This window comes from Ambystoma mexicanum, chromosome 5p (genome assembly GCF_040938575.1).
Source record: "Ambystoma mexicanum isolate Mex_15411 chromosome 5p, UKY_AmexF1_1, whole genome shotgun sequence".
In the NCBI taxonomy this organism is placed as follows: Eukaryota; Metazoa; Chordata; class Amphibia; order Caudata; family Ambystomatidae; genus Ambystoma; species Ambystoma mexicanum.
Genome location: NC_090930.1, coordinates 913970353 through 913992640, shown reverse-complemented (window position 1 = coordinate 913992640; position 22288 = coordinate 913970353). Strand labels below are relative to the sequence as shown.

At 43.3% G+C, this 22288-nt stretch overlaps 1 protein-coding gene across 3 annotated transcripts in view; it reads left to right on the top strand.

Moving 5' to 3' along the window:
• The window catches only part of LOC138481725 (maternal DNA replication licensing factor mcm6-like), an 860230-nt gene that overhangs the window by 336787 nt on the left and 501155 nt on the right, over positions 1-22288 (top strand). For all 3 annotated transcript variants that reach the window (XM_069613836.1, XM_069613835.1, XM_069613837.1), the window contains exon 7: positions 7453-7598. In XM_069613836.1, the coding sequence (XP_069469937.1) occupies positions 7453-7598 (146 nt within the window). The remainder of the gene's footprint in view (positions 1-7452; positions 7599-22288) is intronic.

Here is a 22288-nt window from a genome sequence, read left to right as displayed (position 1 = left end):
CATAGAATGAATTACTGCGAAGTAATTTGCTGAGTCGTGCAACGATGGACTAATTACACAGCCTTTTAATGGCGTATGGGTTGCTGTGATTGGCTGGTTCAGAGGTGATGGGCCCAACTCATTAAGGAGTGGCATTTTGTTTTTCTTGGAGGTCTTCATGTAAAAGTTCTTAATGTGTAATTGCTGTCTTTGCTGCTGGACAGCTTGATAAAGACGATTATAGGTCTCGGTTTAGCATAGAGTACATTAATGTTAATAATCATTCCACCTGTTCAAGTAGGCATCGAAGATGCCATGAAAAGCTTTGTGAGGGTCACCCACACCGATGATGCACATTTGTACATAGACCAACTACTTTGACGTTTGGTTGGAGACCAAAACGGCACAGGTGCCCCCCAATTTAGGACAATATTCTCTACCCCCTCCAACTTATATTGTGGTTAATTACATGTACCACAGATGCAACGTAGCAGTTGGCTGTTGTCATGGTGAGACGCATTTAATTTCTGTTCTTGGTGATGTGGACCTTGTCAGTGCAGTGAACTAATGTTCTAGTAACAGTGCAGCCGACCTTTCATTGATGTTACTGACCAGATAATCACGATTTGTGTTAACAGTAGCCCATTTATGTATGCATTAAAGGCTATTAAGATTCACCCATTCAAATAACGAGCTTATTCTGCTGCGAATGAGCTGGACTGAATTTATTTAAAAGTGTGCTTTACTAGATGGCACTAATTAGAACCACGGTAATCCAAATGCTAGGGAGATGCTTAGAGTCGCTGTGTCCCCAGAGCAATGTGTAAGCACAGACATTTTCGTCCCTAGTGAAAATGATTTTGACGTCTTGAAGGCTCATTCCAACACCCATGCATTTCAGTCTTCTGCATTGTGGGACCAGGTGATGTGGATTAGAAAAAGATTTAAAACAAAACCTGTGTGGGGCTTCTTCTTACCGTGCTCTAACCATTACAAATCGCTGCAAACCACCTCCAAACTACAGAGCGTAATCAATCCCCCAAAAATAGAGGGTGATTAAAAGTATTGAATCCATGTTTCACAAGTAAAAATGCTAATTAAACATGATTGGTAGTAGGGCTGGTCACAACTGATGAGGAACCTGAAAGGCAGAGGAGGACTGCTAGAGGACATGTTTTGTTTGGGATATTCTGTGTTGCTTGCGACACCTGGAAGCTTAAACTGTTGCATTAGAGTACAGCTGGGTAGAAATGGCATATGCGTGACACATAGTTTGTGGGTGTTTGACTGTCAAAGATCGTGCTAATCCCTACAGCTATTCCCGCCCAGATCCTGCCCCTCCCTTTCAAAAACCTCCTCACGGGAACGGTTTAAGCTCGCTTTAATCAAGCCTTGCCATCCAATTTAGCAGTGCCTGCAAGTGTTTTTTCAAAGTAGACTTCTGAGAGTTAGTGACTTAATTGGAGTTATAATCCCCCAAGTGGTGTAATGTAAATGTAACTTGGTTGCCGTCAGCCACTTTATAAGCACCGTGGGTGTCCTTCACTGAAGCCCTGTTATAAATGACATTGGCAAAGCCAACAGTTTGGTCTTGCAAGGCACTGCTATTGGTTACCCATGTAATTGCACTATTTTGCACTTCATACTATCAATGGGCTGTTAATACCACTACGGCTGTGCCTGGCAAATGCCTTTTTACATGCCTACACAAAAGCCCAAACTGTTTCCATTGCCAATGCTTGTTAGAAATTGCTGGGTGCTTGGCACCACGTGCCCAGACCTGCCTTCTGCGATCTCAAAGGTTCTGCCTGCTAACAAGAAGCTAGTTGGGAGGCAGGTACCCAATAGTTGATGTTATAGGGCAGAGATAACTGCCCCTTTAGTAGTGCATGCTAATCACCTTTTATTAGAAGATGGAAGCAGTTGATAAATCCGTAAGAAAATAGTCCATTTATTGGAGTAAACAAAATGTGTTGAAGAGAAAACCGTGCTGTCATTACCTTGACCAGTAGGTGTAGGTGGACCTGGGCAGATGTATATTCAGTTCATAAAATATTGCAAAATAGCATGAGCGTTGCCTACGTGTCTTTTGTTCTTGCAAATGAAAAGTAGAGCTCTGAATAACCAAAAATATCAGGAGGCAAGCAATGGTTTAAAATAATTACCAGGCACGCGCAGTGGATGTTTCGAAGACTTAAAGATGGTGTAAGTGCGCGAAAAAGGAAGGCAGATCATGGAAGCCAGATCATGAACATTCATTTGGCAAAATATAAGGTTCTACTCTGAACCACCTTAGCAAAGGGGTACCAGTATGAACAGTCCTAAAATGTAAAAGTGGATTTATTACATTGAACCCCCTTTTTATTTAAAGATCTGAAGTACAAGAGTGCTTGCACAATACAAAAACACTAAATTGGAGATGCCTTGTTTGGAGTATGAAAGTTGGTAGGCTCCACCTTGTGCACTAACAAGGGGCACATGAAGTACATTAAGATAAAGGTATCGGGGGTGAATGGCCACAGTCCACCGCAGTGATGTCACGTGGGGGCTGCAGCTTGCGACCCCTGTTTCCATGGCTATCCCAGTGGTCTCCCGTGCTACCCCGAAGTTTTTTTTAATTTTTTTTTTTATTTTTTTTTTTAAACCTGATCTCCTGGGCCATTGCCATGTGGCTTTGTGTTAGGCGGAAACCTGTGCAGTTCCCTCTGGGACCACTGCAAAAGATTTAGGACTACAGGTGTTTGGCAGTAAACCCACTTGGTAGCAGTCTGTACCACACAGATTCACTTGGTAGCTGTGGCTGAGCAGTCAGACTTCCCTCAAGAAGAGTTAAGCAGTATGTGGAGTATACAACATAGGGCAATTCCTCACAGTAAGACAAGCTAACGCGCAACAAGGCTCAGTGTAAAGATATTAAGGTATTTATTTATAACGAAACATCTATCAAAAACACTCTGGCACAATCACGGCAAACAAGTCAAATACAATTACTGTACGAAGAAGAAACGATCAATCCCCCTGACAATATTTCGACAAGTCTAGGTTCTACCGGCACCACTTATTTGCAGACAGAGGTGTATGCCTCAACCTAGATGGCACTCTAATATTAGTTAGGACGGGAGAGAAAAATAAGCAGGTTATGAAATCAACACAGTTCAATACTTCACGGGAAAAATGCAAGGCAAGAAGGCAAGAACCACAATAGATCATAAAGTTCAGAGGCCAGGCCCACTCGGAGAGAGGCAAGGCGATATGTCCCAAAAAGTCTCTAGTGGAAATGCGTTCGAGTCTTTGTAGCAAATTGTTATCGGCAGATTGAACTAGTTCAGAACAATACGTGAGAAAGCTTGGAGGCGACCCAACGGAAAGGAGAGGATTAAGACCCCTCACTCGAACCGATCGAAAGGGAAGCCAGGCGGACACGGTACCTTGTTTGTGGAGAGACAGCTCCGGCGGGGGCAGTTGTTCCTGGTGGTGGATGCACGTCGGGTCTTTGCCAAGAGATGAGATGATCTCGTCGTCGAAGAAAAGTGAAGTCCGGTGCACCACCAGGGAAGAGACCAGCCGCGGAGTGCTCCGTCACAAGGCACCACCTTTTGGTCGCGGTACAGGGGTAGTGGCTATCCGGTTGCCGAGGTGCTCTGCACGGGCAATTCGACCACTGCGTCCTGAGGCGAATAAAAAGCAAAGGGGACTGGTTGTTCCCACCAGTCAGGGGAAGAGACTCTCTGGCAGGGAGATCTCCTCTGTCATCGGGAAGTGGTGAGTCGGTTCAGCAGGGCTCCACCGGAGGTGTCGTCGTTGCAGGTCAGCTCAGCTTTACCCTCGTCGGATTCTTAGGTACTGTGGCGACTTCTGAAGATACAGTCCCAAAAGCCCTGCTTTTATGCAGAAAACCCCCATTCATTCAGCCTAGCTGTCAATCAACACACGCTAAGTGGTGAGCGGGGAGGCTCACCACTTGGGCCAATCACACCAGAGTGCGACCGGAGTTGGCAAGGCAACTCGGTCCAGGGTGCCTAAACCCCCTCCCACACCCCTGTGGTAACCCAGACAGAATGGCACCACTTTGGAGGGTCTCTGTACAGAGGCCCTCCAAAAGTGGAACAAAGGGCTCGACCTTTGGTTTAGAAGTCACAGAGACGAACACAGACGCCATTTTAAAAACCGAGTTCTGGCAGAAAATACCATCCGATAGACTTATTTAAGATAAGTAGACCGGTGGTATGTTAGAGATTGATACTGTTTCTCGTTAATCTCTAACAATGGGAAGAATCCCATAGGGTTATATTCGGGGTCGAATATAACAAGTAGTTTCCACTGCCACCAGCCAAAACTCGACGAGGGGGGACGGGACAGTGCCCCCTCGAATAACAGACCTAGGAGTAATCGGATTACCCCTACTAGTACGCCCACAATAGGATGGTTTGTACTAGTTCTGTTAGTAAATTTAGGTCTAGTAAAGCCAATGGTGACTTTACATGCCCGGGGAGACAGTAGTCAGTCCCCGGGTATGGAGTCTATGATGGAGGTCCGCTAGGACGCCCCAGTGTTACGGCACGTAGGGTGCGGTGTAACACACATAGCAAAACATATGAGACCCTATGGAGTAAAAGACCCCATAGCCCATCGAACACATTGACATTCACAGGAATTACACACATTCATGTCCAAGAGTGGGAGAAAAAGAGTCTCACTCTTGGCAGGATGGAAAAAACAAACTCCAGAAATCCAGCAAAGCTCCTGGGGGACTCACTAGGTTAGGAAATTCAGCCTAAACAGATAATTCTCCCTAACACTTTGTTCCTGGAGTGGCTGGCTTTTTTGTTCAGGCCTCTGAAGAAGAAAAAAATAGGGGTTCCACAAGTGAGCAGTGGCCCTAAACAAGAAAGAATAGGAATAACGAATAGTCATTCTGGAATTCTATACAATAATTTCTAGACTCAAAAAAGGCCCAATTGATTTAGTCTGTTATTAAATACCTCAAATTCACAATTCAGACACACTTCCAAAAAGCATTTAGAGTAGAATAAGCATCTATTTCGGACTATGTATTTTGCTTTTTGCAAGTTGCAGTTATAGTATTTTTTCTGCCGTTGTCTGTTATCATCACAAGATGATACCATTTCGGTATCCTCAGTCACTTGACGAAATCCTTGTGCCTAAAAGCTTGTGTACAATTTAGAAATGTTTGACCATAGCAGATAAAGTGGCTTTTGATTTCATTCTGCCACAATTAATGCTTTGTTGTAATGGGCCTATCTTTCCTATCTCCCAGGCATGTTGTTCAGGATGTTTGTTTGCATGCATGAGGTAACGAGTGCCCAGAGTATGCAATGCCGTGGGGGTGTGCTGCTTTCACTTCGCTACTCTAAATTCTTTAATACAGTTATGAACCCTCCCAACGGTATGCATTTTGCCCACCTCTGAAAGCTGAAAAGTAGATCCATGCAGTCTTTGCATGTGGCCAACTTTGCACCAGACCTGCAGATGAACTGGCCTGTTGAATCTGTTGCCAGTTTGATGGTATCCACTAGAGTGTAATTTGCTTTCTGACTACATGTAATTGCTCATTTTTACTATAGCCTGTAAGATAGTTCAGTGGGTTGAGTGCTCGCTGATGCGATGTGTGATCTGCCGGTTTGAATCACGGCAAGGCCAACCCAGCCTTTCATCCTTCTGAGGTTCATAAATGAGTACCAACACAGGTTGGGTGATATTGTATGCATACGTGTTCTATGTAAAGCGGTTAAGTGTTAGTGCTTTATAAAAACTCCTTATTTGGCCTTGGATGTCTGCTTGCATTCACAGTAATTTGGTAATATGGGCCTATACACAATGATATTAACGATACATATGGTGATACATTCTTGTATGAAATGTATATCACATTAATGATATTGTAGCCATATTTTACGTAGTGTACTTGGGAACAATTGTGATGCTACTTCCTGTTTTGTCAATGGGTGAAAGGTCATGTTCCAACACTTCCTGTGATATCACTTCGGGGATGGGTTCAATGACATAACTTCCGTTGTCATCATAAAGGGTCATGTGATGTCACTTCCGCTACCCCAGGCATTTTGGTGAAATGACGTCCCATCCACCCCTGTTGCAAACTGCGGTTCCGCTTTACTTTTATATTGAAATAATTTTAGACAATCTGTTTATTTTAGAAGAGGTTATCAACGGCATGTTGCATGTGCTAGAATTTTCACGTAATTACTGGTGTAGTTTCCCTCTGTGCTTGTACATGCCAGCTGCTCTCAATCAAGCACAAGCTAATTTATCTACAGAAAAAGCCTTTTTCTGTTGGCACTTGAGACATTTTAATACATCACAAACAGGACTAAGCCTGTTCAGAACTGTACTAAAGGGAGTTCCCAAAAAATGCTCATCATAGGGGCACAAAATGACTTTCAAGACCAAGTACTATTGAAATATGCTTGGTGTGGAAGAAAAAGCCTGCATTTCCCAAAACCAAGAATCCATGCAATAAAGTTAACTGTGTCCCCCCATACAAGACAGTGAGCCTATTTACATATTTAAACTGAAGATACGTGTACATTTTTACAAAGTTCTTCAGGGTTCCAGTTACTATTAAGTATGTACATAGCAACCAACCACGGCCAATCCTCAATCCCCCCCCCCTAAGCCCTCAAAGGACACATTCAGAACACCCATGCATGCAATAGTCTCCTGAGCTGTCAGTCTTGTTGATCAAATTGAGTTTACTATGCAAAAGTCCCAAGATATTGATGAAGGGCATTCAAATCCTCGTTCTTGGGCCTATAAATGAGAGCCTCTGCAACATGCATGTTAGCCAAAACATTCACCAATGTCCTTTTCCACGACTTGAAGATTAGCACAGTTTCGCACTTCTTGTACTCCCCTCTAACCCACCAAAATAAAATGCTGCTTCATAGTAAGTTGTTGAAGGTCGTCAATGCCCTACTTTTGTGTTTGGATGATTTAGCAATTGTCATTCAGTCTACCTGTAGAACCCATAATCTGAAACCTCTGCATGCAAGAACCTTGGTTATGACCATATTGCCTGTCAATCCTTCTCATGTAGACTGGTGAGCAACTTGGGCATGGTTGACACTGAGCTAGTACTTGGTGCCCTCTGGGCAAGAACACAAGTCCCACAATATCCCACAGTTCCTCCTAATCTTTCTTGCAAGTAACGTGTCGTTTGTATTTGCTCACTCAACTGGTGTGGGAATTGCCAAATGTCCGTTTCGAAATCCTCTGAGGATATACTGCTGCTAATCATGGTAAGGGTGTCCCATTCTACTCTCAGGAATAGCACCCATGCTCTCTTGCATTCTACAGATTGCAGTCCTACATGCATTCGGATTGTGCCATTGTTCGAATCCCTTTCCAGTTAAAATTGTTTTGCCTTCGGCTTTTACTGTTTAATTCCTTTATGGCTGTAACTTAATCATGAAGAATTTTGTTCTTTTTTGTAAGGTGCAAGAGCAGAGACTGCATCAAGAGGGAGTGGCCCTGAAGGTGCCAATGCTGATGGGATACAAGGTTTGAAGGCATTGGGCGTCAGAGACTTATCGTACAGGTTGTCTTTTCTGGCATGTCACGTGACCTCCACAAATCCTCGTGTAAGATTGTATTTCATTTTAATGTTGTTAAGAATTCCAAATTGTCTGGCCAAACGTATTGTACACCTGCTTTCTCGAAGTATACAATTTAACTCTATGCCATGGTGTGTTTTTAACTCCATAGGAATGTTTAGATAGAAAATAATATAGTAATACAATCATAGTTCTTGCCAGTTATATTTCATGTAGGGGTACTCTGGCAGACCTACCAATTTAAGTAGAAATCTTCATTTACTTTGGATTCCAAGTTAAAGTATTTGTTCTGAAGGATGGGTTTAATTTATCAGTAACTTTCTGATGTATATCGGGATCAAAGTTGCCAAAATTCCCCAATGCCATAATACTGCATGTCATTATTTCCTATGGGGTTTCTGCAATGTCCTATTTAATTATGGGTCACGGTGGTGTTTACACACATTGATACAAGTGGGGGTTAAACACAGATTATGGCCACGATTCTGGGTCCTAGGTAGTATGTATGTATATATATATATATCAATAGTGCAATTATAATGGAAAACAATCACATTTTGAATGTATAAGCAAATCAAATTATTCATTACAATGTGAAAGACGCACATCTTGGATAACTAGAGAAACCTGTGTGAAGAATGTGGCTGTCGTCTCATCTTCCCTAGCAAGGAGAGACCTTTCCTCTCGTTCCAGGGTAGGGCATCCACAGTACAATAGTCCCCCTGGGGGTGGTGCACAGGGGGAGGATCACATGGGATAGGGTTCCTCTTATGGAATTAGGGATGACCTTCCACTGGGAAAGTGGTATACCTACGCTTTCGTATAACCTCCCTCTTTTTTTTCAAAGCCAAATCATCCTTCCCAACTAATGCCAAAATCAATTTTTTTTTCTGTAAAGCTAGCCAACCGACTACGTTAGACCTGACTAAGGCACCAGAGAACCCGATGTAGCTTTCCAGACAGTTGTAATGCAAGTACCGTGAAGAGGATCACTCCAGAGAACCAGAGTGAACTGTCTAGTTTTGCATGGCACTTTGTCAGAGGCAATACAAAATAGCAGAAGGAAACTAACAGCCATCCTCCAGTGAAACTCAAACACTACCGGAGCCTTGCAGCAGAGCTCTGCTGCTCGGTAGATGAAAACCACAAACTGGTAAGCAGGCAGCCCGAGACGTGCTAGAGATCTGGAAGGAATCGGAACAGCTACAGAGCACTTGAGGGTGCGGGGGGAGGGTATGGCATCCTGAGAGTAACAGACAATTATTTGCTTGGCAGGAGAGTAAATCAAGCGGGCAACACATTGCGAGCCTTGAACCCACGAATAAGAGGGTCTGAGACCCTGAGAGCAAAATAAACCAGCAAGAGTAACATATGCTAGGACCCCCAAACCCATTTGAAAGTAAGAATAAGGTGAAGCTCATCCAACAAAGAACGAGTTTGGGGACCCCAGGAGAAACACCGGATTAGAGTTATCGGTTATTATTTCATGGGGATATGTTTGGCAGGATAGTGAACCAAACAGACCCCATCTGTACAGAGAACATTTTCACAGGAGAACTGGGATTTTTTGTTCATCTTTGTGATAACTTGGAAAGTCCATGGAAATGGACAAGGCCCCTGGCTGAGTGAACACTATTGCGCAACATACCTTGCAAAGTCAAGGAAACCTAAGGAGGAGCTGAGCTCCTAACTTATGAAGTGGAACAAGAGGGAATCCAGGGGAAAGGAGCTAATCCCTGGTCAATGAAATATTGCACTGTGTAAAATGAACATTTGTTTCATGTTTTGAGAACCTGAGACATTGGTAACTTTGTCATCACCACTTTAGTTGTGAATATAGCATCCTTGCACATTAGGTTTAGGTTAAGTGTTTGGGTCAGAAGAAGCCTCTTATCTTTCAGGACAGAGGTTGTTTTTCCAACCCTTTTACTGGTTAATGCACATTTATAATCAAAACTATGCCACCTTTGTGTCCGATCCTTACTTCTGCACCCTTACAATTAGCAGGTACATTACAGTTCAGGTAATGATTCAAAATTGCACTATTCCAAAAGAAGTTGCCATCTACGTACACTAAATATCACAGTTGGCCTTAATTCACAGAAAGAAGAGAACAGTCAAAGGATTTTTATTTGTCTTAAACCAGGCACATTGGGCCAAAAATAAAAGGGGTCAGCGGTGGGCTACCGCCGACCCTGTAACAGTTTCTGCCGTCTGACATCCTGGTGCCACTGGGATATCCTAGGCGGCGGAACAGTTTTTTCCTCATTGAGCCCTGTAGGACTCCATGGGAAACCTGAAGCACCGGCACCGTTGGTAATGGGGCTGTTGCTTCAGTGAAAAGCCTGCCGGAACTTTCGTGCCACTACCGGCAGACTTAGTTTGGTGGTCCGGAAATACCGGCACCCTTTTTTCCGGACCGCCAAACTTGCAATGAAGCTCATTTAGTCTGAATATGAACATATTGTTCAGTCTAGTGATTTTCTAAATATGGTGCACCAGTCCGGAAAAGGGGAGTGGGGGTGGAATATGCTGATGGGCATCCCTCATCTCCCGTGCCCAGGTGTCCCTAAATCTGTGTTCCCCACTGCTGATCGGTAACACCTACAATCTAATATTGGCTTAGATGAGGGCGTACAGGCAAATGCCTCCTCTGCCAATCTCCCTCCGTGCTTCTACTAAGAGTACCCATCACCTGTGTAATCAAAATAAATGGCTTCTTTGTGCCAATTGCAGACAGCCTGGTCCTTTATTACACTCTTCCACTGCATTTTGGTTTCTCCTTTTCCTTGATCTTATTGGTATTCCTTTCCTCTCCTGTGCTATTCCAATGTTTCCTCCATTTATCTCCTTCTCGCCTACCATCTATCTCTCAACATTGCAGATTCTTTCTCTCATCTTTCTCCTACCCCTCTCCTCGCCTCTCGCTATGCTCCTCTCCTTTCACTACATCTAAGGGCTGGGAGAATAGCTCAGGGGGAACTCATTTGTCTTGGAAGTAAGACCATGCAGAGCAACATAGGTTTGAATCCCGCTCTTAGAGACTGGTCTCCGGTTTGAAGCATGTAATAAAAGATGAATCTCTCTCACTCTTCTCTGGGATATAGTGCCCTGTTCACACTTCGAGGGATAGAGTGCTTAGCTTACACTCTCATTGCATTCTCTCACTATTCTCATCCCCTCACTACTCATGCACTCTTCTCCTTGCAACCCACTCCCCTCGCTAATATCCTTACTCACCCAACACCACCCGCTCCTTCTCACGCTACCTACATGTACTTGCCTACTATCTACAACACTTAGTCACTGCCCTCACCTTCACATCATGTCCATTAACTGTTACACTCCCTCTCAAATTGATATGAGACTCCCTCCCCTGTACCAGCTCGTATGCCGTCCAGTCTGTCACCAGTCGTCCGCCTTGTTGGTCTACATCCACACCACCTGACCTCACCCCTGCAATCCAATTTTTGCCTTTCATTCTTTATATGTTGGCTCACCTGCTTCTGACCTGCCCCCCGTCATTGTTGGTGTCCCGTACCCTAATGGCAAATCTGTCTGTCTTTTTCCCAGGGGCCAGGCTAAACAGCTGAAAAGCTTTTAAATAAGCCCCTCCCCACTTTTCAGCATGGTTTTGTCAGCAGTCTGAGTGTTGCCCCACCTTTTCTTGGGCATGCCGTGGGTCTGCAATTTCATATTTTATTGTGACTGTTTGCCTTCCTGAAATGCTGGATGTTCTTGGGTTGTGGTGAAGTTCATAGTCTTCATAGTTCTTGTTTAGTTGAAGTGTTCATGTTCCCCTTTTGGTTCTGGTTCTTGGTTACACCCAGGGAGTTGAGGTTCTAAAAAAGAAAAAACGCTGGGCAGTAAGTGTTCGGTGGCATTGTGAGACCTAGGGGACCATTAAAATGCAGGACATTTGGGGATGTCGCAGACCCTGTTCGGATGATCCTGACCCTGTAGCATAAACCTAATGTAGTATCCATGTACTGTAGTAGATTAAAGATAGCTAGAAAAGTAAGTATTATTGGGGAATTGTGAATCTGAGTTTACCCTGGATTCATGCAATTGTTCTTATAGAAGACCTAGTAGCAACTCAAATCAAGTTTGCAACTTCAGAAAACCTGCCACCTTCTGAGGGCAATTACCAGGATGTTTATTAAGTGATTATTATTGCTATGAAAACATTCACCCAATGTGGTTAGAATATTCTCTTTTGAAACAAGGAAAGACAAAGTAGATTGGAATATTGGGACATACAGTAGAATGTTTTAATTGGGTGTCATTGTAATGTCTACCCACCCCAAACAGTTACTTGTATTAACCAGGGACATACCAGTTTAAAAGTGTCGATTCCCTACAGCCTCCCTCCCTTATTGTGAAATGTACTATTGCACTTGTCCATTTATGAAAAAATATATAAATAAAACCAAATTAAAATGTAAGCAAAATATACATTTTCAATGAGATTGCAACACTAGTGCCATAATGAACGATCAATACACTGGTAAATTGAAATTAATTTCAAAGCTGCATTCATCTTGAATGAAAACCTTTTTTGAAAGCACACATCACCATATGCACACTTGGTTTACCCTGACGGCACATTCACCATCACGATACATGGCAAAGTGAATGAGGTTTCGGGATGAAGCTTTCATTTTTTCTCAAACTCCTATTGTAACACCCTTGCCCACTTAAATTGCTTATTTTCATTTATTGAAAATAACCCCCCCCCCTTACTCAATAGACATGAGTATTTCAAACTGCATTCGAGAACTCATTTACAAAAATGTTTTTTTAATGTGTAGGTTTGCTAGGTTCCCTTCAAGGGTGTTTATTTTGCATTACTATGTAAACGGTGTACATTTGTCATTTTTCAATGGCAATTTAAAGTGGGAAAACGGGCGGCAGTTAATTACCCTCTCCATATTTCCTTGAGTAATTCAGATCTAGTAACAGGACCGCTCAATGCGATTATCATGGAATTACTTCAATTACATTCATTTTCTAGACCTGTGCAAAGTGAGATTATATGGCTCCCATTGTGTACTTGGCCATTACAGAGACTGAGTCGGATCTCCCAATATACACACCATTTTTTTCTATTATCAAATTTAAGGTTTCTGGAAGCACTTGCATTTCAGAAATATTTACACATTTCCCAGAATGTACAGTCAGTTGATATATCCCCACCCCTCAGTACCTTCACAAAATGACCGGTATTTCATATATTTCCCTTTATTGTATATCTTCATAGATTTAGATTTCCCTTTGGCATTACACTTCAAACATGTTTTCCGGTCTCAGACTGGTGGGTACCCTCGTAAGGATATGATGGAATGCTCCCATTCTAGTAACAGCAGGGCATAAATTGGCAAAATGGGTCTGCTTCGACTGCCTTGTTTCTCTCCTTTGGTCCTGTCTGGTACATTTTCCACTGAGAAAGGTCTGGGATTAAATTCCATGTGACCCTCTCACCGTTATCTGCCAGTAATCTAAAAGGAGTAGAAGGGGAAAATTGGATATACCATTCTCCTTCCTGTTATTACATGTTCCTATATCCTTCCAGCCAGTCCATCCCAGGGAGTAAGTCTGAGTCCTTCATCTACGGATTTGGATATTTATAGATTAGAACCCACTCACTTTAGAGGTGTGTACTTTTTCAGTTGTTGGTCATGCTGTGTGATAGGACACGGTTTCAAAAATGGCATCACACTAAACTAGCCTAGGTGCTCAATGGCAATATTAATGGGGGTACTCTAATGGGAGTAACTTCTAAACCCACTTTCTCTCCCAGTTTGGGCTGTCATCTTGGAGATTTCTACAATAAACAATGATTTTCTAAAACATTATGTTCACACAATATATTTTGTCAGATTAATCTCAGTTGGGTAAATCAAATAATGGTCCTCTTGGCACGAAAAGGGATTTGCATGTGACAGATTTTATTTTTATTATCAGATTCTCCTTTATTATCCGATTCATTCAAACATTTTGTTCCAATGTCAAAATCTCCCTAGCTGGCAATCACTGACATGCTAATTTGCATATTTATCAAATATTTAAGTTTTTCACCCTGAACGTTCAATGTGATCACATATGTACAACTTAAACCTGAAATTATTTTCCTTCTCATGTGACAAGTTCACAACATATTAATGTGATGATCTGCTCTTTGCACAAAAAATAAGGTGTTGGTCCCTTTGAAGCTCAGAGCTTATCGATGTATGACCCTTGAGTTGTGGTTGTCATTTGTTGGAGAGTTCTTTGAAGGCCATCATCTGGCGATCACTGATGCCAGACTTCAGGTCTCTGTAAACTTGAATAGTATTCTCCACTAGAAGTCCTTGTTTGAAAGTTTCTGATTACTTTGTGGAGTTGGTGGCGGGTTCAAGGTTTTGAGAATATATTTGTATTTGTAGGAAATAGTTGGTTAGACCCACTGAAAAATGGAGTTTGTGAAGGAGTAGCATTGGTTTCCTCACAAGTCATGTTTGGAGAACAAATGCAACATTTGGGCTGTGGATCAATCTAGGCAGTGTCTTAACGTTTATAGCCCAGCCGCAAAGCCCTGAGTTTACAGCTCCTTTTGGGAGAACAGCCTTTCAGCACTGTTTTGGCCAGAGGAATTGCTGTGTTGCTGTCCAGCCAAAGGGGTTGTTTATTCATAAATGTAGCTTTTAAAATCCTTTTTATTTCCACATTGCAATTTTCAAGACCCTCTGCATTGTCCACAAGGCCTTCTGGGGCCTGGACCGCAATACCTCAAAATCTCTACTTGTAAATGCCTTCCAACTTGAGCTCTTCGCTCCTCCAACTCCTTGAGGGTCTGTCGCTTCTCCAAGCAACCAGTTGCTTCAGCTGCTGCCTCCTTCTTGAACAGCCTCCCTGCCTCTCTGAAACTTGAGCAGAACCATCTGCTTTTCCGGAAGCACTTCAAGATGTTCCTCTTTGCTTCTGCCGTCTTTCTTCGTCTCCCCTGCTGATCTCTGATACTGCACTGGTCACCTGACAACCTTCTGAATTTGGGCCCAGGTCCCTGCCCGCCCAGTTGCACTTCTGCACTGCCTCCTGGCATCCCCTGCTCTTGTGTTCTGTATCTGCAACCTCAATTTCAACAATAAGGGCTGCCTGATTATAATCCTTGGTCCCTCAGGCAAAACATCATAACCAACGCGAAATATGGACCCAAGGATGGAGGATAACGGACCGCACACATTTTATTGTTTCACATATATAGATCAAAGTTTTTTCAGAACAAATTTCCTTTTTATTTATGAATATTCTTTTTTTTTTTAAACACAAATTATGTACATCATTTTCTACATACAATTTAATTTAGCCAAACTTGGGCTCATGTACATTTCCCCACCTTCCATACACTCTCATTCAAACTTCACACACTTTCTTCATTCTATACATCAATGACACTGTAAAATGGGTCACTCCCAACAATTCTATTAAAAGAATTCCAGTTCCCTATGGCCATTTTAAGGTGACTCAATTTGTCTGTTTCTTCAGATTCTTGGTCGACACGTGTTTCGGTTATCTATATTGGACAATAACCATAATGTCCATTTCAATCACGCAACCTTAATCTGGACAAGAACAGGAAAAAACATCATTCCTGTTTCTGGGGTGAGCCACACCACTTGTCTTAAGCAATACACAATTTCTGATCATCACATCACTATCAGTGGTCCAGCTGCAAATTTCTTTTCCAGGTATTAAATGCCTATCAGCCTCATGGACTTCTATATTACTTGGCTGCTGAGTCAATTAAATGACTATCAGTCTTGTATTCTGTACTCTGCTCCTTGTAGACCGCTACATGCAGTTCCTGTTTTTTTTAATCTTGCCTCGCTTCACGTTCTCCTCTCCACTCTCAATTGTGTGCTATGCGGTTTTGATCCATCGTGGGCGATGCCAAAAAACAGTCCCTTTACCTGCACTTATTGACACCTGTTTGCTGCACTACTTGTTTGTGATCTTGTCCATATCCCCCCTGGCACTTATCCCATCCCCTCTCCCCTGCACCTGCTCAATGTCACTAGGCCTAGTAAGATCGTTTTTGTCCTCCCTCTTATAAATGCCATCATTATAACTTCTTATTTAAACAGGGGCAACATCACATGTACACTTCAAGTCTCTGTAGATTGTTATAATGCAGATTGTAAATCCTGCAAAGAAAGCTGAAATAATGTAGGCTTCAATTTGTTTTGTTTCCTTTTTCTATAAAATGCTGTGGGTTTCATCCCAATGTTACTGACTTTTCTCCATTTAACGACAGACTGCTGATTTCCATGGAACTGAAAATAATCCTTTTTGGGCTTTACCTTTACTAGGGACTAGTATACTTTAATTGTAGATGGGCTGCTCATAGCACAATAGTTCCTTTCATGTTTCTTTCAAATGCTTTGCTCGCCCTATTTTGGGGGCGTACATTGCCAGTAATGGCCTGGCAGCCCTAGACCATGTAGGTCAGAGCCAAGTAAGGGCCCAGCACTGTTAACAGGCCTGGACATCCTCCCCCAACAAAGGGATGATGGCTGTTTGCACCCAAGGGCAGTGTCTGCTGGGGGGACTTTTGCAAATAGTTTTTCTTTTTTCAGGGGAATAGCGCTTCATCAATATTCGCACAAGTAAAACCGCCAACAAAGAAAACATGAAAGGGACAGCGTCCCTTTCTATTTCTATGATGAAAGCAAAAACGGGATGATAGCTGGACCTCGAGACCCAAGCTAGTCCTCACTGATGTGGTATCGTGCAGAAGGGATGTGACATGGCAATTTGGACAGACTGCCCCTTTTGGGGTGGGAGCAGGCCTGATTTGCATATGGTATTCACCCTTGTGTAATGGCTTGGTAGGCGAAGAACGATGGTCTGGAAGGTTGCCCAGAGCAATGCCCGAGGTTAAGATTCATTCTAAACCTTCAAGCCATCACCTTTGTTTTAGCTGTTAGAAAGGTTGCTGCTCTTAAAAGTAGAACCTCTATTATTGTTATACCCACATGAATTCCTTGCAGTGGCTGATGGCAGTTCTCATGAATTTGTCCTTCAAAAGGGTGCATCCCTACCTACCCTCCTCACAGCTAACATTCCATCCCCAGCACATTCAGGCTCTTGCAGCTGGATACAATTAGCGTTTCTGTGCAACGCAGGTACTTGACCTCTGCTTCCATTAGGGAAAGGGATTTGTCTTGGGACTGAAATAAACAGAGCTACAGCTACACATCAAGACCTTCATTCTGTACTAGGCCTCAAAATCCAATATGTCAGCACTCTTGGGATGTCGACCCGCTGACCTCTCTTCTACCACAATAGCTCTGACTCCACCTACTTCTGCTCCCTTCACAAACGGCACTGGAAACCAAATTAAATGTACTACTTCTAAACAAAGGGCTTATAACACTTCCCCATCTATAACCTCTGCAGCCACAACATTGATACATTTGTTGCTCATTCTGGGTTGTTATATGATGTATCTATTATGTGTCAAAACTCTCTGAAGTGATATAATCGCACACTGCCGTGCAAAACGCAAACTGCTCACACCGACACTAATAGGCTTTCCTCAGCCTAAACCTTTTTTCCTGGGTGGGACGCTGTACGTGCATTCCAACATGAATCCAACAATATGCATTTCCTTTAAACCAGGGTAGGTGACTGTTTCAGGATTGCATGAAGATTTAGATGTGCTTCAAATAACCATCTATGACTGAATATAATCCATCAGTCATAAGAGTACTTTACTACGGTATTCCATTTTCAGCTGTCTCAGGTACTTGCTGTCTCTTCAAAGTGATGGCCCACTGCCACCCTTACACCCCGCCCCCCTCGCTTTCCCCCAATCACCAGTTCTGTTTTCTAATCGCCCAAAATATTCCTCAGGGCCTATATAGCAATGCAGTTTCATGCACTGATTTATATCTTATATCAAGGCAAACTAATAAACCACCTTTTGTTGCTATCTTTCAGTTTGACCCCTTGAAACTATATTCAGGTTATGGTTCACTTAAGATGACTCACACCATAGCAGATCAAAACGGTATAGCCTGCATATTGTTCCACAAGCCACATTCCAAGTGACCCTATGGGCAACAATAGTGACTATGTAGTTGGCCATGTGAATAAGGGAATGGTCTTTGATAAGTGTGGCCAATTGGTGCAGGGACTAGAGGGTGGGTAGTATGCTCTTACATAGATGGTAGCCAATAAGGGTGATGGGATGACTTTCTAACCTATGTATGCTAATATGTAGTTCTCTGCTATATAACCTGTAACTGTTTGGGGGCGTGACTGTCTGTTCGGTTCTACAGGACCGTCTGAGACCCTTTTTCATGTAGTTTTCCCTTGCAAAGTGATGCAATGGTTATTTGGCCTTCTTGGATTATTTTCATCATACTGGTTTTGGGTTGCGTCTCTATACAAAATTGCTGACCCCGATGTAATACCAGACTCTCCGGGAGATTGGGAGTGTCCCAGCTGGGCATCCTGGTTTGCGGTGCGCATCTGCAGTTACCAGTACCCTGTGCACAACTTGAAGAGGTCCACAGGCACTGTTGCTGAAAGGCCTGCCTGCTCTTTGAATTGGGGTGCTGCACCGAGTTGTGCAGGTGAATTGACAGGGACCCTGTATCGGACACCTAGATGTAAGTGCACCTTTATGCGAGAAAACAACAAGGGGCGAGTGTGTGTGGACTGTGTTGATTGTAAAATACCATGTGGCAATATTGTTTTTTCATATAGAGGTGGCCAGATGATCTCCTCTGTCGAGAGGAAAGGAGACATCCCGGTAGTGTGAGAAAGAGGATAGTGAAAACAGGATCGCCTCCCTTCGGGGGGTGGGGGGGAGGCAGCACTGCAACCACAGTAGAGGTCCGGCTTATGAAGGACCTGGGATCTCTCCACTCGACAAAAGGGAGTGTGAGGAAGGGTCAAAAATATTGTGTAAAGCGTGATTTTGTTGTGTAGGTCCATTATATGGTAGGCATAAGTAGGCGCAATTAGGTCAAGTCCCTCATCTTCAAGAGGAGGCTGAGGAAGTGTCACTCTGACCCATTGTTTTATTGAATTGTGGCGTGGTGGTTGAGTTGTGTGAAGAGAGGTGTAGAGTAATAAGTGTGTGGGGTGAGGAGGTAGGGTATTGGGGCTCTGGTGTCTGTGTAGTGTTGGGAGGTTGAGGTAGAAGATCACTGCTGGATCAGTGTTTGGGGAAACGAAAAGTTAGACTGCATAATCAGAGCATTAGGGTACTACTATCTCACTAGAATGTGTACTGCGCTTCCTCGGTATTGGGAAATGATAGTTAAGTACCATTGTGAGTGGTTGCTGATGCGAGATGAGGTATATATAAACTTTGGCCAAAAGAAAGAATGAACAATAAGGATGTGTTGGGTCATATGTACACATTTAGCTGCAATACAAAGGGAAGAAGTTGAAGAATAGGCAGGGCATTCTTGAGCTTTGTTACCCCTGCACCTTGTGTACCCCTGAATCCTGTCATTCCACTACAACCCCCACAGGGCTATTACCCCATGCAAGCAGCCACAGGTTACACTAATCCAGCGTATGTAAACCCTGCAGTCCTGTGCAGTCTCTCTCCTCACGACTCCATTTCTTCTTTGCCCTTATCTTGGCTGGCTTCCCTTCTATTATCTACTTAAGTTTACTTCCTTTGTCTCGTCTTTAAATCTCTTCATGCTCTCGCCCCCCTACCGTTCCTCCCTCCTCTCATTCTACTATGCCTCTCGCCACTTCAATCTGCTGACCTCTTCCTACTCACTGTCCCCCCCGCCTCCTTGTGCCCCTTCCCGTTTCTGTACCTTTCAACTCCTTGCCCCCCTACACTAGAACTCTCTCCCTCTCTATCCGCTCCATTTCCTCTTACCCCTCCTTCCGTTCTTCCTTGAAATCCCACCTTCTTCATCCCCCGTCCTGTTAACCCCATCTCTTCTCTCGTCCTCTGTTCTGTTTCTCTCCACAGACCTAGGAAAATTGTTCTACATATTGTTTTGATGGTTTGTTTCATGTTTTGCATTTAATCTTCAAATTCTTTGTATCCTGTTGTCATGTAAAGCACTTTGGAGTAAAGCACTCTATAAATTTAATAAATACAAATGCAAAATACAAATTGTAGGCAAAGGCAGTGGATAATGCAAAGAAGGCTGAAGCTAAGTTAGTGCAGAAGAAATTAGCAAAATTGAGCATAGAAGGAACCGTGATTACGAGCCTGTAGGGCAGGATGGCAATGGAATCGACAGACGGGTACCAAAATTATCTAGAGAACAGAATCGGGGAGGTGACCAACAATGCAGAGGAGGGTTTCAAGGAAGACTAGGAGGATTTGGACAGACCGAGCTGAGATTTGGAGAGCCAGTATCATATTGGTCATGTGGGACAATGGGGCATTTTGTGCAAGAATATAAAAGTAGACAGCACATTCTTATGATTACTTTGCCTACCCCAATGGACCAGTGGTCCTGATTACATATCCTGCATCAGGGTGCTCCAGCAGGGCAGCAGTCAAAGTACCGGGCACGATCAACTCAACAAATGTACCTCCAGCCCCAAATACCACACAAGTGTATGTACAGCAGCAAGCAACAGTCCGTACCCAGAATATGGGACAAAAACACACTGTCACACTGCACCATCACGCATTAAACAGGGGCAAGTGTGGTGGGAGGTGTAAACCCTTCCTATTTCCAGGTTGGAACATTTATCCAGATTAGGACAGCCCACAGAGCCCTGACGTTCCATGTCCTGTCAATCACTGCTGATCCGAAAGAGGAACTCCTGCTAGGCGTCAAATAGGAACCCCAGCTAGGCGTAAAGATGGGTAACAAAATGTGTTTTTATGGTTCCATACAGTTGCAAGACAATCATGCATAAACGACTGGTTCTTTCCCTCATCAGGAAAGGTAATGGACATAGAGAGGTTCTATGCGGCAAGATTTACCCATCAAGGTAGGTACTCAAGAGGTGTTGGCCCAGTTATTGGTTTCAGCAGACAACAGTGAACTTATTGGGTAGGGATCTGTTAAGCAAGCTCAATATGATGACTTCTTTCACAGAAGGGGTAGTGTGTTCAACACCAGGAATTGGTTATGGTAGGGTTGTGCCAGTAACACAAGCATTGTATAGTGATGGAGCTACTACAGGAATCAGGAATACACTTGCACCCAGACCTGTTCATGTATGGAGCGACAGTATTGAGTTTGGTACCTGGTATCAGAAACAAACCATGGAGGGTACGGTCAGAATTTTTGTTCAGGCCAACAGCTCCCCAAGACCATGGTCCAGGTACCATTATCACTCTTGATTTTGAAGCAGTGATGATTGCCAGTGACTAAGTTGTGTCAATAGGGACTGACCAAGATGGAGGGAGTGGCCATTTTGTGCATTGACCTATTAGAACCACTGCAGGGATAATCAGAAGGACAGTTGATTAATGATGGAGAGATGATGATTTTTAAAATATTCATTCTGTCCAAAAATGGTTCAGAATAGATGAGTACCCTTTCCTAGACCGTTGCACCCATATCTACCGGAAGATATGTAGAAGGTTCCAGCACTTTATGGACCGACAATCCCCATGATTTAAGGCTCTGGAGCATAGGAGCAGCCTATGTCAAATTGAAGCAGGGTAGTTTTTTCCTACAGTATGACTGTATCCATGATCTAGAGAAGCAGATAAGGCAATACATGACACAATTGTGGCATTATGGAAACCGGGTATCCTAGTACTTTCAGAGTCCCCATGCAATACGACAATATAATCCTGTCAAAAAGGTGGGGGGGTACTGCCATACGGTGAGTCCCACAGAATCTTCAATACAGTACTCCATATAGACTTGGATAACATATGTACAGAGCACTAATCAGTATTTAGATGACCTAGTGTGCAGCATGACTGAAGGCCAGCGTAGAGAAGAATTTGGTGACACTGCTTTCGGAGAAAGGATACAAAGTAGATCAAGACAAAATGCAATACTATCAGAAGGAAGTGGTGCATTTGGGACAGATTATATCATCTGCAGGAAAGTGTGACCCCCAGAGAGAGAAGTTGAAGTACAAAACACACCACAGACAATCACAGCTAAAGAAATGCAGCAGTTTTTGGGATGTGTAACTATTGTAGAGCATGGATGTTCTAGTTACACAAGGCTTCTGCTGCAGGGACTCAAGGAAGTACAGAAAAGCAAAGGAACTTGCATCGACAGGAGATATGGTTTCATGTTTACAGGAACTCGATGCCATAAGCAATGCACCAGTACTAGCAACTCCAGTGTTGACCCAGCTAACATCCATGGGACACGGGCTCTTGGCATACTACAGTGGCATACTAGATTTCGTGATGCAGGGTCAAGTTCCTTGTGAACAGACACTGGCCGTTGCAGCCTTTCAATTGAAAAGCCCTCCACAATTCCCATGCACTGCTCAGTAACATTGTACTTTGAGCATGCAGTGTTTGCAATTTTTGAGTGATCTAAATCTACTCTGACTACACAAAGGGCTTCTGCATATGAACAGTTGGGGGGGGGGGGGGGGTTGGGATTCTCCATAATTAATTTGTGGTGTAGTTTCTTCAAGTAAAGCATGTACTATAGGAAAAGAAGACCTTATTATTTCAATGAGCTCTGTATACATTACATTATTTGTTTATATTGAAGGATGTACTGTTTACCATTAGAGATTTCATCACTCGTTTC